Source organism: Mercurialis annua, linkage group LG2 (assembly GCF_937616625.2).
Source record: "Mercurialis annua linkage group LG2, ddMerAnnu1.2, whole genome shotgun sequence".
Taxonomy (NCBI): Eukaryota; Viridiplantae; Streptophyta; class Magnoliopsida; order Malpighiales; family Euphorbiaceae; genus Mercurialis; species Mercurialis annua.
In genome coordinates, this window is record NC_065571.1 from 42,202,654 (window position 1) to 42,223,494 (window position 20,841).

General features: G+C 34.0%; 1 protein-coding gene and 2 long non-coding RNA genes across 3 annotated transcripts; 1 reads left to right on the plus strand and 2 right to left on the minus strand.

The window, feature by feature from the left end:
* Positions 1-198: 198 nt before the first annotated feature.
* LOC126667050 (uncharacterized) lies at positions 199-3,607 on the minus strand. Its single transcript, XR_007638063.2, has 4 exons — positions 3,425-3,607; positions 3,223-3,317; positions 1,670-1,753; positions 199-414 (listed from the first exon to the last, which is right to left on the minus strand). It is a non-coding gene; the product is annotated as an uncharacterized LOC126667050 (long non-coding RNA).
* Positions 3,608-7,478: 3,871 nt separating this feature from the next.
* On the minus strand, positions 7,479-10,887 carry LOC126667049 (uncharacterized). The gene is made up of 4 exons (XR_007638061.2): positions 10,705-10,887; positions 10,503-10,597; positions 8,950-9,033; positions 7,479-7,694 (listed from the first exon to the last, which is right to left on the minus strand). It is a non-coding gene; the product is annotated as an uncharacterized LOC126667049 (long non-coding RNA).
* Positions 10,888-19,233: 8,346 nt separating this feature from the next.
* Positions 19,234-20,424, plus strand: LOC130014750 (36.4 kDa proline-rich protein-like). The gene has a single exon (XM_056104781.1). The coding sequence runs from the start codon at positions 19,277-19,279 to the stop codon at positions 20,249-20,251; it is 975 nt and encodes a 324-aa protein (XP_055960756.1). The 5' UTR covers positions 19,234-19,276; the 3' UTR covers positions 20,252-20,424.
* Positions 20,425-20,841: the final 417 nt, after the last annotated feature.

Here is a 20,841-nt window from a genome sequence, read left to right on the forward strand (position 1 = left end):
TTCCGGACCCAAAAAGATGGACTCTAGCCAAGTCCAAACTCTAAGCACCTGAAATTGTTAAACAACAATGGGTCAGACTATGCTGAGTGAGATTACATATTATTAACTGTCACGACCCAAATTTATGAGTCGCGACCGGCGCTAGGGAATGGGAGTGGTAGCTCCAAATCCCGTAGCAAGCCTAAAAACCTGTGTAAATTTTTCGCAAATCAAAACATATTTCATATATTAAAATACATGTGACCCCACTTACAAATAATATCAGAGTTAAAACGCGTTATGCAATAGTATAGTTAACAAATTCTAGACTACTGCGGACTGCTAGAATGAAAACATTCTTTTTCTTCTTGTACAAATCACTTCCGAGAATTAGAACTTCGCAAGATTGACCCTTCAAATCATATCATGCTATCCCTGAAAAATAGGAGGAGCAACGGGGTCAGCATAAAACTGAGTGAGTTCACCAAATTGCACGCAATATCACACAAAGGGTTAAAACCGTTGAAAACCCATTTTATATATAGAAAGTACTCTTTTGAAATCATATTGCATACCCACTTTACTTTCCTTCATAATTCTTTGTTTATTTTATAAACTTATAATTAAAAAGTATTTGTCGTCCTTGATTTCTTATTATGATATTGATATTTTTCTTTCTCGTTTTGTTGCATTAGTTTTCGACCGAATCTTAAATCTAAGTTTATATTATCGTGATTCTAAGTCGAATTAAATCATTGGCAAGTCTCTTGTGACTTGATCCTTATGGTTGGGTCCCGAGATAATTCAACCGAGTTACCCATAACCATATGGTACAGTCCCGAGATAATTCAACCGAGTTACTTGTACCATTTCTCAATCCCAAACGATCGTTAGGAGTCCCGAGATAATTCAACCGAGTTACTCCTAGACACGGGTCCCGAGATAGTTCAACCGAGTTACCTTCGTGTCTGCATTCGGACTCTGCACCCTGCAGGTCTTTTGAACTTAACTGTCGATTCATATGATTCCTATTGACATTTAATAGGAGTGTTTGTTCACATAGTGTCTCGATCTTGTTTCGTATTGATTCTCGATGTATCACAGTTACTTTTTATTTCGTATGAGTTCCGAGGATTATCATCGAGAATGGATGAGATACAGGTCCCGGGATAATTCTACCGAGTTCAACCTTGTATCTCAGTTCTTATTATTTTGTGTACCGTAGTACAATTCTCATTTTACGTTTTTGTATTTTTTCGTTTTGTTATATTGATCCTTTATGGACCATGGCATGCACATTACAATCTACAAGCATACATCTATAACACACGCACGTATGGGTATTTATTATGTTTGATAGTACATATCGGAATGTACTATATTTCCTTATTCATATTTGACCTGATACTTGTATATTATTCGATATTCGATTTATTAGTACATATAGGAATGTACTGTACTTTTCTTATTTGTATTTGGTTCAATTTACGTTATTTTACTTTACCCATCCCTGGTACCTTAACATTTATGTTATTATCAAATTAATACATTACGATAAAACATCATTTTCAAAACATACATACGCATAAAATTCAAAACTAACTTTTGAGATATATAAATATTCATATAGCTTTTCGTATTAAAATACGTAGCTTTATGAATATTAGCGAGTAATTTAAAGTGTACTCACCACTTGCTATCCAAATTCTTCAAATAAGCACGACGATATCTCAATCCGTACGCCTTGAGCCGTATCGATAGTCACTCGTCCAGTCTACGCAAATATAATAATAGCAAGAATTAATAAAATTCGAGCTATATCTATTTGCTAAAAAGTTGGTTTTCTAGCCAACTTTAGCTATTAAAAACGCGTACTTAAAATAGTCCGACCCCTAAGCGAAACTGACATTCTTAAAGTTCGGAACGTCGCCTACAACTTTTGTTTAGGTCTCGGACTAAAACTAGCACTTGAAGGTGTCGGAAAATGATTCGGAAGTTGGTTCCCTGATTTAAACACTTTGGGGCTACACAAAAAGTCCACTAGGACTGCTACTTTGGGCCTTAAAACCGAGTATGTACAATGATCATTTTTCAAAACAAACTCGACATATTCAAACTTTATATTCATATCTACAACTTCCGTGAAGACTTCGACTAGTTTTGACATCTCGATTATTCACAATGAATTTCCAAATTTGACTCCTTAATTCTTTTTAATCCAAATTCAGCATTTTCATGCACTTTTGAGCTTTAAAATCACTTATCTTAAAGCATCAAAACTGTGATTAAATTGTTAATATTTAATCTATGTAATATGTTCTACAATTCCATTTAGGTCCGAACTTGATTCGGTATGCGTAGGGGATCGGAAAACGTACTCGAACTGTCTATCCTGCACAATTTTAGAGCTGTTGGCAGCCCATAAATCTTCCTAGCAAGCCTACTTTGGCTTCTTGTACAGGGCATATTATGCCTCGTGGGGCGAAACCGAGTTGGTCGGAACTTAGTCCGATATGCACCCACGCCATATGTACAATTTCCGACATGAAATACACCCCTAACGACCTCCGAAACCGCTCTCAAACTTAACTCGAACACAACTCTTAAAACAGTATTTTATTAACATAAAATACGTTTAATCCATTTTTAATTCGACTTTTTCGAAGCCTATAACCTTTTTAACTTCGATAATTCATACTTTACACCTCCGACTATCCAGTTTATTTTTCTTATAATTTTTCCTTAAAATTAATAATTTTTCCAAAGTGACTAACTAGTCGACTTTGGGCCGACAAACGACATGCTTACAAACATCCAATGACCAAACTTATTGTGTATTCTTATTCATCAACATCCCGACTACATTTTTCGTTCAGACCCGAACCAAATCCGAGGTGCCTACGGCCGGCTGGGAGCTGCCAAAACAGCTCCCATGGGCTGCCCTGTTTCTGGGCAGAAACAGCCCAGAAACAGGGCTGCATCTGCTCTGGTGAGCAGCCATGTTCTGCTCACCGGAGCAGATGGGTTTTGCTCATTTGAGCAGAACTACCACTTCCGTGGTAAAGTCCGACATGCCCTCTTTCATCCCGACCTATTTCCAGCCATTAATATCGACTCTAAACCGTTCAAATCAGCCCTCAAACATCACTCCTCACAACAATTCATACCAGTTTATAACTCAGCTTTAACCTTAACAAAACCTATCCAATTCATCACCAAAGTTCATAATTCAGACTTTTATACCTTGGGTGATGTCTTAGCTCCATGGCCGAACTGAATTCCTCCAAAGATCATGATCATTTCTTCAAAATTCTAGCTCTAAACACAACATGTACCTCCTAATCAATCAAATACACATAGTTAACTTCATAGCTCCAAAAACCCTAGTTTTTCCATATCAATTTACATATAATATAACCATAGAACTCAGAATTTGTTAGCTTACCTTAGTTGCTTATTGCCTTATGATCATTTTGCCTCCAAAATCATCAAATTTGGTTGAGAAATCATGGGGTTTGGGATGGAGGTAAGGGTTCGGCACTTTTGAGAGGAAAAATGGAGTTTTGGGGCATTTGTTTTGGTGTCTTAGAGTCAAATGATGAAGTTGATGATTCAATCCCTTCTTAATGAAGTAAATGACATCAATAGTTGGCTTAATATCCATTTAAGCTCAAGGCTAAATTGTACTTTAACACAAATCCTTAATAAACCGACGTGCTCGCTTCTAATTCAATTTCGTAAATTTACAAAACTTTAACGATAATTCCATAACGATAAATAAAGAACTTTTTCCATATTATTTATCGATCCAAGTCCAATAATTTATTTATTTAATTTTCTTTTTCCGAATATCCAAATTCCGCTTAATAAAATATTTTTGTCTAAATTTCACGAAATTTAATTTTATATCCATAAATTTATTTTACGATCTCTATCGTAAAATTGATTAGCTCGGGACTTTCCAATATTTTATTTTATTTTCTTTAGTCCCAATTAAATTCAACTTCTCGCATAATAATTTTCCATTTAGATAATTATTTTTCGATAATTCCAATAGACCATCTTCGGTCTAAGTCCTTATTATCCAATCCTAATCTGATTTTCTCGTTCTTAATCTTTACGATTATGCCTCGTGGCACTACACGTAATACCTCAAAAATTTAGGTTATTACAATCTTCCCCCCCTTTTAAAAATTCGTCCTCGAATTTTCATAATCTTCTAATATCACTTAACCAATCCTCGTTCAAACCTTATCATTCACTTCCTTCCACACTTCCGCTGCGATACTCTGATTAGTTATTCACTAACTGTTGACTTTACAATTAGATTTATACGGTCATCTCGATATACTTATCGAGTAACTTCTTATGCTAACAATCCTAACCATCTTGTTACTTCTTGATTCATAACTATTATGAATTAATTCTCTTTATTCGACCTTTTTGAACAACATATGTTTGTTCGTAGGGTTCATATCCCCTGACGTAACTAACTTCTATGTTCGATTTCCTCGTCCTAGAGGTAAACGTGCTTCGAGTTTAATCATGGCCGCTATCACTTTACATGTTTGTAAAGTAGCATCGTTGTTCTTGTATTTAATATACAAGACCGACATTAGAGATTTGCAATTCAAATATCGATATGTTGCGATTCGCATTACACTACTCGTCGTTCTATATACTTGTCGTGTTACATACGTATGTTTTCATATAGGCCTAACAAGGTGATCAGTCTTGTTCTATGCCTCTATATACAGAGTCTCTGTCTGAGCTTACTTACGTTGGAAAACTCATCCGTTTAAAATCACGATACTTTTCATTTCTCAAATCATGTCATAATTGTGCGCCGGTGTGATGACTTCTCTCATCACAAGAGTTGCAATGACACTCCTCTTTTTCATTTTCAAACATACACAATGTATATGATGCATGTCCTATTAGTGAATGCAATATGGATGTAGTGATGCAATTCTATTCGTGTCAATGCTATGTTTTTATAATTCGTGTCCGGGCACAATTATGTCTTTTCAAAACATTTTATTTCGATCAAATACTTTTCTTTTCATAAAACGGGATTTACGTAAGTTTTTCTCGACATAAGACTATGCACTATCTATCGATTATCGTTCTATCGTTCGCAATCTATATACATCTTTTGCATATGAAAAGATGTAGTTCTATCCGTCTGCTTCCGACGTCGTTCGAAAGGTACACCCTAAGCGTTCGTGTTTACACTAGACTATCTCAAAAGTTTTGATCACTATTGAGCTTCTAGCGTTCGGACTTCATGATGTTCGTTTCGATTACATCGTCTATCTGGTTTTGTCTAACTAGACGTCATCGTGACAACTCTGTCTTCTAAGAAGAAAGTTGATTCGCGTTACCCGTGGTATCCTATAACACGGGGTGTTGCATTATTTCACATAATGAATTTACTACTTCCATGGTACGCATTCGTTCGTCACAACTTAACATCTATCTATGTCCTTTCTACCGCATTGCGAGACAGAAGATTTTCAAGGTTGGTAACTTCCTTATTTCGATTGCAAACCAATGATTCTAGCCTTCTTGGCTACTTTTATAGTATATATTTCGTATGAATCCGACTATATCATCTCTTTACTTCTCTTATACTTCTTGATCATTTCATATCATAATTCTTGTATTAATCTTTATCGTGTCTCTTAGTTTACAAAAGACACTTTGTTTACTCATTCTCGATAAGTTTCTCAATTCATCAAGTTCTTCTTGTCATGTGCTGCCTTCGGCAGTGTCTCTACTTGCATGTCTATCACTTATCTTGATTATTGATTTTCGGGTCTATTAACTCACTATTTTCCATTTGTCCTTGTTTATCTCCTTATTTTTGCGGGGAGCTTTGCCCATTCCTATGGCACTTGTTAATATCCTTTGCAATCTTTATGATATCTTTATCCTTGTGATTATTATCGTGTTTGAATCCTCTTTGTCATCGTATTGGCATCTTATGACTTATTCTCACCAAGTCTCCTTTGGACAATGTTTTCTTTTTCATCGTATTTTCACTATTCGCAACAAAGCGAATTCGTCCTTTAGGTTATTATTAACTATAGCATTAACCCTTGGGTTAATCTTATCGTTAATATCTTACTTCTCACTTATTTTCACCGTTTGTCATTCGTCTTCTTGGAATTCACAAGCAGTTTCTTCCACTTCTTTAGTAATTTATGTATGTCAATATCGAACCTCTATATGTGTTCCTCTCTACATATTGATACTATCTTTGTATCTATCGTCCTATTATTGGCATACAATTCCATGCATCAGTTACTTCTACTGCTGACTGGTACCTATTGAGGTTGGGCTGTTGTGGCACTCCCGGTGCCCGTATATGTCCTCTTGGTCTATACTAAGTTCCTTTAACCTTCGTCTCGTCACTGGCCTCTACCGACCGAACGGGCTGGGTTGTATTCGCCTTTATTGCTTCTCGCTTCTTCTCAGGCCCATACACTTATTGTGCAATGGCACACGCTCATGTAGTTCTCTGTTCATAGTTTGTTGAATATATAAAAGAATCCCGATGAATTCTTTAAAATATATCACACACTAGTCATCACAACTTACCATCATTAGCGTAATTTGGACCTTAGGAATGTCTCCTTCCTTTAGGTCTCTTATGACCTCGTTTCGTATTATAAATCTTATGAGTATCCACTCATTATAGACTTAGAAAACATCAGAACATATACACGCATCGTATATGCTTCGTGCGTATCACTATCATAGCTATGAGCATCTATGTTAATCGACTTCAAAGAAAATTTGTGTCCCCTAGATTTTCTTTGGCTATGCCGCGTATCATAAGTCTTGTAAGCATTCCGCTTATCATAGACTTCATAAAACAAGCAGCGTTTAATCATAAGGCACAATCATATTCACACCAATCAATCACAAACATATACGTTCCATATATCTTACACTTAGTTACAGGTTTACGTACCTGCAAGCATACCACTCTCCTGAGTGATCGCGCTGCCAAAACCATACATAACTCATAAATCATATACTTTCCAATCACTCAATTCAATCATAGTCCATAACAATATTCTTTCATCATATAAGTCTCGAGAGTATATAACTCTTCGCAGACTAAAAATACTCGAAAGCGTATTGCTTACTCGAGTAAACACAAAACATAATTTGTGCTCATGCATACTCCTATCTCGACTCCTAATAGCACATATAGGAGGGGACGTCTTTGTAAAACGTTTGAAAAAAATCGATGAAAAAAATGATAACGTTCAAAAGACATGACTGGAAATCCCTATAATCCGCAGTAGTTCCTAGGTATTGATCGACACTTCCCTATACTTCAATCACAAAAGAACAATGGCCTAGGAACACTAAACCATTGCTCTGATACCACCTTTGTCACGACCCAAATTTATGAGTCGCGACCGGCGCTAGGGAATGGGAGTGGTAGCTCCAAATCCCGTAGCAAGCCTAAAAACCTGTGTAAATTTTTCGCAAATCAAAACATAGTTCATATATTAAAATACATGTGACCCCACTTACAAATAATATCAGAGTTAAAACGCGTTATGCAATAGTATAGTTAACAAATTCTAGACTACTGCGGACTGCTAGAATGAAAACATTCTTTTTCTTCTTGTACAAATCACTTCCGAGAATTAGAACTTCGGAAGATTGACCCTTCAAATCATATCATGCTATCCCTGAAAAATAGGAGGAGCAACGGGGTCAGCATAAAACTGAGTGAGTTCACCAAATTGCACGCAATATCACACAAAGGGTTAAAACCGTTGAAAACCCATTTTATATATAGAAAATACTCTTTTGAAATCATATTGCATACCCACTTTACTTTCCTTCATAATTCTTTGTTTATTTCATAAACTTATAATTTAAAAGTATTTGTCTTCCTTGATTTCTTATTATGATATTGATATTTTTCTTTCTCGTTTTGTTGCATTAGTTTTCGACCGAATCTTAAATCTAAGTTTATATTATCGTGATTCTAAGTCGAATTAAATCATCGGCAAGTCTCTTGTGACTTGATCCTTATGGTTGGGTCCCGAGATAATTCAACCGAGTTACCCATAACCATATGGTACAGTCCCGAGATAATTCAACCGAGTTACTTGTACCGTTTCTCAATCCCAAACGATCGTTAGGAGTCCCGAGATAATTCAACCGAGTTAATCCTAGACACGGGTCCCGAGATAGTTCAACCGAGTTACCTTCGTGTCTGCATTCGGACTCTGCACCCTGCAGGTCTTTTGAACTTAACTGTCGATTCATATGATTCCTATTGACATTTAATAGGAGTGTTTGTTCACATAGTGTCTCGATCTTGTTTCGTATTGATTCTCGATGTATCACAGTTACTTTTTATTTCGTATGAGTTCCGAGGATTATCATCGAGAATGGATGAGATACAGGTCCCGGGATAATTCTACCGAGTTCAACCTTGTATCTCAGTTCTTATTATTTTGTGTACCGTAGTACAATTCTCATTTTACGTTTTTGTATTTTTTCGTTTTGTTATATTGATCCTTTATGGACCATGACATGCACATTACAATCTACAAGCATACATCTATAACACACGCACGTATGGGTATTTATTATGTTTGATAGTACATATCGGAATGTACTATATTTCCTTATTCATATTTGACCTGATACTTGTATATTATTCGATATTCGATTTATTAGTACATATAGGAATGTACTGTACTTTTCTTATTTGTATTTGGTTCAATTTACGTTATTTTACTTTACCCATCCCCGGTACCTTAACATTTATGTTATTATCAAATTAATACATTACGATAAAACATCATTTTCAAAACATACATACGCATAAAATTCAAAACAAACTTTTGAGATATATAAATATTCATATAGCTTTTCGTATTAAAATACGTAGCTTTATGAATATTAGCGAGTAATTTAAAGTGTACTCACCACTTGCTATCCAAATTCTTCAAATAAGCACGACGATATCTCAATCCGTACGCCTTGAGCCGTATCGATAGTCACTCGTCCAGTCTACGCAAATATAATAATAGCAAGAATTAATAAAATTCGAGCTATATCTATTTGCTAAAAAGTTGGTTTTCTAGCCAACTTTAGCTATTAAAAACGCGTACTTAAAATAGTCCGACCCCTAAGCGAAACTGACATTCTTAAAGTTCGGAACGTCGCCTACAACTTTCGTTTAGGTCTCGGACTAAAACTAGCACTTGAAGGTGTCGGAAAATGATTCGGAAGTTGGTTCCCTGATTTAAACACTTTGGGGCTACACAAAAAGTCCACTAGGACTGCTACTTTGGGCCTTAAAACCGAGTATGTACAATGATCATTTTTCAAAACAAACTCGACATATTCAAACTTTATATTCATATCTACAACTTCCGTGAAGACTTCGACTAGTTTTGACATCTCGATTATTCACAATGAATTTCCAAAGTTGACTCCTTAATTCTTTTTAATCCAAATTCAGCATTTTCATGCACTTTTGAGCTTTAAAATCACTTATCTTAAAGCATCAAAACTGTGATTAAATTGTTAATATTTAATCTATGTAATATGTTCTACAATTCCATTTAGGTCCGAACTTGATTCGGTATGCGTAGGGGATCGGAAAACGTACTCGAACTGTCTATCCTGCACAATTTTAGAGCTGTTGGCAGCCCATAAATCTTCCTAGCAAGCCTACTTTGGCTTCTTGTACAGGGCATATTATGCCTCGTGGGGCGAAACCGAGTTGGTCGGAACTTAGTCCGATATGCACCCACGCCATATGTACAATTTCCGACATGAAATACACCCCTAACGACCTCCGAAACCGCTCTCAAACTTAACTCGAACACAACTCTTAAAACAGTATTTTATTAACATAAAATACGTTTAATCCATTTTTAATTCGACTTTTTCGAAGCCTATAACCTTTTTAACTTCGATAATTCATACTTTACACCTCCGACTATCCAGTTTATTTTTCTTATAATTTTTCCTTAAAATTAATAATTTTTCCAAAGTGACTAACTAGTCGACTTTGGGCCGACAAACGACATGCTTACAAACATCCAATGACCAAACTTATTGTGTATTCTTATTCATCAACATCCCGACTACATTTTTCGTTAAGAACCGAACCAAATCCGAGGTGCCTACGGCCGGCTGGGAGCTGCCAAAACAGCTCCCATGGGCTGCCCTGTTTCTGGGCAGAAACAGCCCAGAAACAGGGCTGCATCTGCTCTGGTGAGCAGCCATGTTCTGCTCACCGGAGCAGATGGGTTTTGCTCATTTGAGCAGAACTACCACTTCCGTGGTAAAGTCCGACATGCCCTCTTTCATCCCGACCTATTTCCAGCCATTAATATCGACTCTAAACCGTTCAAATCAGCCCTCAAACATCACTCCTCACAACAATTCATACCAGTTTATAACTCAGCTTTAACCTTAACAAAACCTATCCAATTCATCACCAAAGTTCATAATTCAGACTTTTATACCTTGGGTGATGTCTTAGCTCCATGGCCGAACTGAATTCCTCCAAAGATCATGATCATTTCTTCAAAATTCTAGCTCTAAACACAACATGTACCTCCTAATCAATCAAATACACATAGTTAACTTCATAGCTCCAAAAACCCTAGTTTTTCCATATCAATTTACATATAATATAACCATAGAACTCAGAATTTGTTAGCTTACCTTAGTTGCTTATTGCCTTATGATCATTTTGCCTCCAAAATCATCAAATTTGGTTGAGAAATCATGGGGTTTGGGATGGAGGTAAGGGTTCGGCACTTTTGAGAGGAAAAATGGAGTTTTGGGGCATTTGTTTTGGTGTCTTAGAGTCAAATGATGAAGTTGATGATTCAATCCCTTCTTAATGAAGTAAATGACATCAATAGTTGGCTTAATATCCATTTAAGCTCAAGGCTAAATTGTACTTTAACACAAATCCTTAATAAACCGACGTGCTCGCTTCTAATTCAATTTCGTAAATTTACAAAACTTTAACGATAATTCCATAACGATAAATAAAGAACTTTTTCCATATTATTTATCGATCCAAGTCCAATAATTTATTTATTTAATTTTCTTTTTCCGAATATCCAAATTCCGCTTAATAAAATATTTTTGTCTAAATTTCACGAAATTTAATTTTATATCCATAAATTTATTTTACGATCTCTATCGTAAAATTGATTAGCTCGGGACTTTCCAATATTTTATTTTATTTTCTTTAGTCCCAATTAAATTCAACTTCTCGCATAATAATTTTCCATTTAGATAATTATTTTTCGATAATTCCAATAGACCATCTTCGGTCTAAGTCCTTATTATCCAATCCTAATCTGATTTTCTCGTTCTTAATCTTTACGATTATGCCTCGTGGCACTACACGTAATACCTCAAAAATTTAGGTTATTACATTAACGGTATTATAAACATAACAACGCATTTAAAAAATCATTTATACAATATACGATATAAGCGAAGCATTTGATACGATCGAAACGCTAATATTATAATGATCCTAAACTAGGTATTTCCTAGTATTCACAAGCGATAATAATTTCTCAAGTCCCGTTGGTAAGGTGCCGGGATAGTTCAACCGCGTTTTAACCTTTACTAGGTGGTACTGTCCAAAATAGTTCAACCAAGTTTTACCAGTACTAATACTCAATCTAAACGATCGATCGACATGTGAGTGACCGGATAGTTCGACCGAGTTCAACCCACTAGACATAGGTCCAGGATAGTTCGACCGAGTTTCAACCTTGTGTCTAACACAAACAAGTAAGTCTAATTCTATTTGTTAGGACTTATCCGACACTGGTGATCACACAGCCTATTGTCACCCAATAGGCAGATTGTTCCCTCAGATCGCACACCAGATTTTTATACTTAAAAACCATCAATCAAACAATATACTATACGATCAAATCATATAATATGCGATGCAAGCGATAATACTCTTATAGTATATGAAATAGGTTTTACGAATAATACACGAAAGTAAAATGTAACTCACATGGACCGCTATCCAATCTACTAGGTTATCGATAGGATAGTAAACTTGTGTTAACCAAATCCGTCGACCTCGTAACTTGTCGATATGTATGTTACATATTCAAATCAAATACACATTTAATAAGTAAACGTGAACCTAATTTAAAAACCCTAAGTTATAAACTTAGGTTATCTCAATTCGATCCTAATATGGTTTGCAAACTCGTTAACCTTTAATCATACTCCAATAATTGGTTAATACCATTCGTGGTATTCAATTAATCGATTAAACTTTGCTTGAAGTATCCATTTTGAAAACCTAATTCAAAACGTCAAGTTCAATGATCGTTTTTCACGTTTTTGGAGTCCATAGAATGCTATCAGGTTGGGGTACCTCGTGCCGGACCTCGGCACGACGTATGGGAGTCATCGATGGCTGGGAAAATTGTGCCCAACTTCTTTCACGGCGTGAGACATGGTCTCACGTCGTGAGAGACTGTTTCACGTCGCGAGACCCGACCTCGCGTCGTGAGACTACGTCTCGGGTCGTGAGACATCATGACCAGCCCCTATCCAACGTTTTTCATCACTTTTAACCTTTCGAATTTATTCCGACATGCTTCTACATCTATAACCTGCAAAACCCATCTCTGAAACCGTTAAAAACAACCGTAACGGTGTGATTTAAGTAATTTCGATTCGACCGTACACAATATCACACAAAACAGCCACAAAACTCTTAAAACTCAAAATCAAGAACTCATCCTTACCTTGATATGAAGCTTGGGGATGATAGAGGTCGAATTTATAAAGAGATCGGAACGAAAAACATGTTATTCAGACGTCGAACGATGAAACCCTAATGATCGCAAGTTTTTTCTTTCTTTTCCTATATCTATTACTTCTTTTGTTCTTGAATGCATATTCATATGAATTGGTTTATATACTTTGGCTAATATACATCTTTGATCCTTCACTTCTTTAATCAATACAATTCTTCTTTTAACTTTCCTTTTAATCAAACGGTCAATTGCTCACTTTAACTCGAATACGAACGTATTAATTAAAACCAAATAAATAATACTAATCCATAATTATTATTATCCGTCGATAATCTTTTATTTATGATTCTCGAGAATTAACTTTTTATTTACCAATTTGGGACTTAAACTTTATTTTAATAACTTTTCTCACCGTTTTTTTTGTCACAATTCAATCCATTAATTAAAGTCTAATATCAAATTTTCCATATTAGAATTCTCAAAATCGACCTACTCGGGTCTTGTCTTAATATATATACCTTTCGGTATTCTTTAGTCGGATAGTTCTCGTGGCTAAAAGAGACAAGTTGCCCACTTAGGCAATGTTAAACGTACGGGGTATTACAAACCCCCAAACAAGGGGTATAGCCAACCATAACTAATCTAACATTAATCACTAACTAATAATCAATAAACATATTAAAAGTAAGAAGAGTTACCTTAAGTAGTAAGTAGAGCACTAGCATAAACAAGATAATGAAGAACAATAATAAAAAATTTGCATTAAAGTGGGTGCAAAAAAATCTAGAAATATTTGAAGAACACCAAACAAGAAATATGCTCTAAGAACAAAAGAAACTCTACCTACTTTTTACTCAATTCTTATAATGATAATGTTATGACCTAAAATAGAGATAAAAGGATTTATATAGTACTCCCTAAAAGAAAATAAAAGACATATTATTACATGAGTGTTTGGCCAAATAAGAAAGTGGATCTCAAGTCTTGTGTCTTCAAAATTCAAATTCAGAGCCCATTTTAACCCTTATCTCGATCGAGACAATCATTTAAAGGTGTGTCTCGATCGAGACAAGCTCCTTCAAAAACTACTGCCCAAAATATTGCTCTTGTCTCGATCGAAACACTTCCTTGAGTGTCTGTCTCAATCGAGACATGCTTGATTCTTCCCAAAGACTTTGCTCCTTTACTTCTTTGACGATTCTTTCCTTTTCTTTGGCCAAAAACGATCCAAAATATTTCAATGCCCTTAAAAAAATCAAACACCTAATAAGGTACCCAATTCACCTCAAAATGCACGGAAAATAGCATAAAAGCGCAATGAAACAACTCAAGTAAATAGGAGTATTTTACTCTTATCACTCCGGCCAAAGGTCCAGGTAACAGGTCTTATCTTACGGTTACTGCTTCCGAAGAATCTACCACTGCGATTTACTTTGAGAATTACCCCTCTAACTAGTTCTACGACGACATCGATTTTTTTTTGCTAAATTTGATATTACAGGAAAGGTAACCCTACCATGACGTTTGAATAAGCTTAATTTGAGATTTGATTTTCTTCCAATCGAGTCTGAGTTAACATTGAGGCAATTATTAGGAAATTCAACCAGTTTTTAATTGGTCCTTGTCGGGTTAGCAATTTTTAGCTAGGTTTCCTAAACCTAATGCTCCCATGCACCGTTTTCAAATTTCACGTGATCAGTTGCAATCTGGTTTCAATCGATCAACAGCTCATCGAGCTCCAGCAGTTCAGAAAGTTTTCAAGGAATCAATTCATGATTCTAGATCTTATTCTCAAGTTGTTAACCCTATTGCATTTTAATACCCCGTACATTATTAAGGTATTAGATGGTGACACGTGCCCTAATTTAGGACATAAGGTAAATTAGGTCGGGATGGAAAATTGTGTTATGGAGTAAGGTCAAAATAAGTTTATTAAGATGATCGCGAAATTATAATTTAATTTGGAAATTATTATTCGTAAGAGCGGGTATTAGCGGGACTAAGAAAAAGTTAAGGAAACTAATATAAAATAAATAATAGGCGACATGCTAATAATTTTTCCGCCAATGTCCGTGAAATATTTTAAAGAATTTATCGTTAAAGTTTCATGGAGTTTCGAGACTGGTTTAAAATTGGACGCGGACGTTTATTGAATTTTTGGATTAAAGTGCATGACTGAGCTGCTTGAGTTAAGCGGTAATATAGCCAATATATAAATATATCATAGTAAGTCGGTTTTAAATATTAAGAATTTGAATAAGTTAAATTTGGATTTTTAATATTTGGTAAAAAAGTGATATCAGGATTAAGGAATAAGCACAAGAAAAAATTTATAAATAAAGTGTTAAGTTCTGTATTAATAATTTTACTATTAATACTCGGAAATTTATATTATGGAGTTATCGAGAATATTTTATAAAGTTTATGATGTATTATTTATTTGGTTATAAATAATACGTAATTATTGTGATTAATTGATCACTTTGGATAAATAAAAAGCTAAAATAAAAAAAGTAAAAGTAAAAATTGTGAAGGATTAAAGAGAGTATTAACCATGTTACATATTAATAATAAAAACAAATGTGAGAAGGATGGATAAGTTGGTAAATAAAAGTGGGGAATTTGGTTACATTTTTAGGCCCTCTCTCAAATAATTCCAATTGTTAATTGGAATTCATTTATAAATGAATTCTATATGAAAATTATCTACAAATGAAGTACACCATTTGGAATGAAACGATATAAAATTTAGAATTGAAATAAATTTGTTTGCAATGAATTCTAGAATTGAATTTTTTGTAACTTTGTTCCCATATTAACTTTATAGATATTTTATTAAAAATATCTTAAAAATAAAAATAATAATTATATTTTTTTATAATACTACATAAAAAAGACGGAGATGAAAATTAGAAAGAAAAGATAGAAAGAAAAAAATAGTAATAACAATAAAAAGTGAAAGAAAATAAAAAAAATAGTTTTATGTAGCAAGGACAAATTAGTCAAATATAATTGTTCTTTTAAATTTTTGTAATTCATTTATAAATTCTATCTATTTTAGTTGGATTTGCAATTTCTCAAATTATAATTAAAACCAATTCCAGAATTTCAATTCCAAAAATTGTATTAATAGCTTCATTTATTCCAAACACAAAAAATTAGAATTACAAATGAATTCCACATAAATTTAAGAAATTCATTCATTTTAAAGGGGCCCTTAACTATCATAAAAAACAAAATTGAGAAGGAACAAATAAGTTATTGGTCATAAACAAAGAACCAAACTGACATATTAACCAATATATATTTTCATTTTCTTCAGCGTAATAGAGCAAACCTTAGGCGAAAATTAGGGTTTTTCATTTTCAATCTGTTTCTCGATTCCGACTCTAATTGATAATCTGCATGTATACAAGATAATAATTACAAATTTGACTTCAATTTTATATATTCTGATATTTATTAATTTATTATTCGATAACAGTTTATCGAATCGATATACTGAATTGATAGATTTTAAGTGTTTGGATTGCGGATTTGAGTTAGGTTATAGTCGAATTAATGTTTTAATTAATTTAGCGATGGATTAAGGAATTCGATACGGTTTATTGATTTTCCGTTAGTTCGGACGTGTTTAATTTATGGTTTGAGTTTGATTTCCATTGAATTGGAGGTATATACGTGGATTGATTGGAAAAGGTTTGATCATAGAATAAAAGGATTAAGGTTAGTCGTATTCTAACACTGACAATTGGTCCAATGTTTAAATGTTTAGATACGACAAGTTTGAGGATTTCGGACGCAACGGAATAAAGGATGAAAGGATTGGATAGCAAGTAGTGAGTACAGTCTACTCGTTGATAGTCATAAAGCCAAGTATTTTTATATACTAAATGTTATATGAATAATATACTTCATGTTTGGATCATATGTTAGGTGTATGTTTGAACAATATTATACTATGTAAGTGTTGAATATGATTGTTCATCGTAATATGTTGTTTTAAGAATAACATGAATATACTATAGATAATTCAAGTATTAAAAGTATGGGGAAGGGTAAAGTACACATAATACGTAATTGAATATCGACCAATACATGGATAAAGAAACTTAGTACGTGACGATATGTACTATTAATCGAATCGAATACTTCATATGTGTATGTTTTATGGATGTGTGTTCTTATTTATGATGTGCATGTTATGGTCCGAATAAGGATCAAAAGAACCATACACAAAATACTAAAACTATAGATAAACGTATCAAGTAAGTTGTACTAATGCACATCCAATTATAAGTTTTGAGATACGAGGTAACTCGGTGGAATTATCTCGGAACCTGTATCCTACTAATACTCGATAAAATTCCTCGGGATTTATATTGTAATAAAATCAAACATAATGCATCGAGAACAGAACGAAAACGATAATTATGACATGGAACTCGTGGTACATCAGTTTACTTCGCTATCGGTATCATGTGATTAGAAACACATCGGTTGACTTTGGTATCGATGTTAGGTAATCGAAACACATTTGTTGGCCTTGCTATTGATGACAGATAATTGAAACACATCAGTCGGCCTTGCTATCGATATCAGGTAATCGAGACACATCGGTTGGCGTTACTATCGATGTTAGACAAGTAAGATATCAAAGAAATTTAACGTAAAATGAAGCTATTGAATATGAATAAGGAACAACTATATCATTTGTGAGTTCAAGTAAAGTACGATTTATCTTGACTAATATTTCAAGCATAATTTGAAAAGACTCTATTTTACATAAAGAGGCTTTAAAATGTTTTCACCCTTTATGTAATATTTGCTTGTAATATTGTGTAACTCACTCAGTTTTATACTCATCCGGTTGTTCTTCCAATTCTTCAGATTTAGTAAGTTATGGTTTGAAGAAGTAAGTTTCCAAAGTTTAAATTCCTTAGATGTTATTTATACGAGGCGTAAAAGACGTATTTTTATTCTAGATATCCGCAATAGATTAGACCTTTTTGACTATGTATTTATATTTAAGCGTTTTAACTCTATTAATCTTTTAAAAAAGGTCATAGCGGGAATGATATTTTTAGAAATCTAGCTTTTTCGCGAGAAGCTAATTTTTATATTTTTTTCTCGCGTTCCACTCCTTATTGCCATGTCAATATAATCACCATTTTCAAAACATAAAATACAAATAAATTAATTTTAAATAAATTAATAATAATTAATTTTAAATAAAAAAATTGCCATTAGACAATCTGTAATCAATACACTAGTAAAAATATACTTAATGCTTAATTTAGAGTTCAAAATTCTAGTACAGTATAGATTATAAGAAATTTTAATTAATTTTCTCTAAAAAGATTTATCTTTTTCTTATAAACTCAATTAAGGAATTAAAATTGATACATGTGAAGTCGAATTTAGAATGTCAAATCCAAACGGTGAGGCCACCGGTTTCCGGTTGAACAAGTTTAATGACCGGTTCAACCGGTTTAATAAAAAACAGTTGAAATTTTTTTGGTTTTTCGGTTTTTTATCGGTTTAATCCGGTCTTATCTGGTTCAACATCTGATTTTTACCGGTTTAATCCGGTCCAACCCGGTTCAATCCTGTCCAACTAAAAGATTCGGTTTTTTGCAGTTTCAGACCGGAAGACTAGCCGGTTCGCGGTTCAACTGGTCCGACCGGCTTGTCCGGTCCGGTTTTTAAAACACTGTTTTAGACAACTATAAATTTTAAAATATATAAATCGAATCAAACATAAAAATACTAAATTTAATTAAATAATTTTTTTTAAAAAAAATTATTTTAAAAAACTGTTTGTTGTCTTATTTTCAAAACAAATGTTTACAAAATGATAATCTAAATATAGTGTAGTAAATCAATATAATTTTATTTAAATTTATATGTATTTTTTAAAATAAATTGTAGCTTTTAAATGATGTAACGTTTGATGTTGATTAGGCTAGTAAATTATCATCGCTTTTCGGCTATAACCGTAAGGTGCAACAGATAATAAATTTGGTAGCCAAACAAACAAAATTAAATAAAATACCCGATCTATAATAATTAAAACCCACAAAGTTCCATAGAACCATCAATTTCTATAATTCGTTTTGTATAAAATTATTTATAAGAATGTAATACACCCAGAAGGTAATAATTTTCCTTGACTCCATTCATCAATGTTTTTTTTCTTAACTCCATAATCAGCCAATCTATCTTGGAAGCCAAGTAACTTGTTCAAAAATTATGATGCCCCAGCACGTATAGTACTGATCAGCAACTATGTTTTATGCTTTAATATATTAAGTTGTGCACACTACTAACCTATTTTTGTTAAATTATAACCTGCCACATGAGTTACATTTTTACTCTTATATCTCCATCTATAAAATCCCTCGTCCTCATTGCTATTTCTCATCACCCCTCCACACTAACAAAAGCTTATATATCTGAAAATTAAAACAAAAATTTCAGATATGGCTTCAAAAATTATAGCCTCCAACGCATTTCTCATTTCCCTCAATCTTATCTTCTTCACTTTAGTTAGTGCTGCCTATTATCCACCGTCATCATCCGAGTCAATCGACTATACACCACCAGAACAAAACAAATACACACCTGAGTACACTAGTGTTCCAACATCAACAATATCAGAGAAAAAAGAATATACACCAGACTACACTAAGAATCCAACATCAGCAACACCGGAGCAAAACGAATATGTGCCTGACTACACTAAGAATCCAACATCAGCAACATCAGAGCAAAAAGAATATGTACCTGACTACACTAGCAATCCATCATCAACAACTCCAAAGCAAAAAGAATATGCATCTGACTACACCAGCAACCCAACATCAACAACACCAGAGCAAAAAGAATATGCACCTGACTACACTAGCAATCCATCATCAGCAACTCCAAAGCAAAAAGAATATGTATCTGACTACACCAGCAACCCAACATCAACAACACCAGAGCAAAAAGAATATGCACCTGACTACACTAATAATCCATCATCAAAAACACCAGAGAAAAAAGAATATGCACCGGACTACGCCAACAACCCATCATCAACAACACCAAAACTGATCAATTATGCACCTGACTACACCAGCAACCCATCAGCAACACCATCAGAGTCAATCAATTACTCACCTGACTACTCTTCCCACCCATACGCTAAACCTTTTAAATGCCCAAAGGATACCCTTAAATTAGGTGTATGCGTCAGTTTATTAAAAGATTTATTGGGTGTTACAGTTGGTACCCCACCACATGCTCCTTGTTGCAGCCTCATTGGTGATCTAGTTGATTTTGAAGCTGCCGTTTGCCTTTGCACCACCATCAAAGCCAGTCTCTTGGGCATCAACTTGAATCTTCCAGTTAACCTTACCTTGTTGCTCAACTATTGTGGCAAACATGTGCCAAAAGGATTTCAATGTGCATGAATTAATTAAAATCTGTTTTTTCCAAACTCCATTTACTAGTTGTATTGTATTTTTTTAATTTACATGTTTTTTTTGGTAGACTCAAGCTTCTTGTCTACATCCACTTACAAGCTTGTACTCATTTGAATTGTACTGCTTTTAATTTATGAATTAATTTTATTTTTTGAATTAAATCTGGACGAATTCATATATTTAAAACTATAATAAAATTGATAAATACACTATAATTTACCAATTTTGTTCAACAATTCAGTACTCCCTCCATTTTGAAATAGTTGTCGCTTTAAACATTTCCAAACATGGTTTGTCATTGATTTGGTTTGAAAAATTACCAAACCAGTATAATTAGTTTGAATAAGTATAATAGTGCTAAATCGGTCAAACCAAATGCAAACAGACCACTGTCAAGCCGTAACACCCTAGGTCAGATCCTGGTCAGGAGATCAGTTTTATAAGCAGTAGAACAACAAGAAGGCCAAATGTTCAAGGAAGAGACGGTAGCTGGTATCTACACATAAGTATTATAGCAACTAGGTCGGTCTCATGAGATACTGAATCAGTTTGGTCAGGTCACTCAAGCCAGTTACATT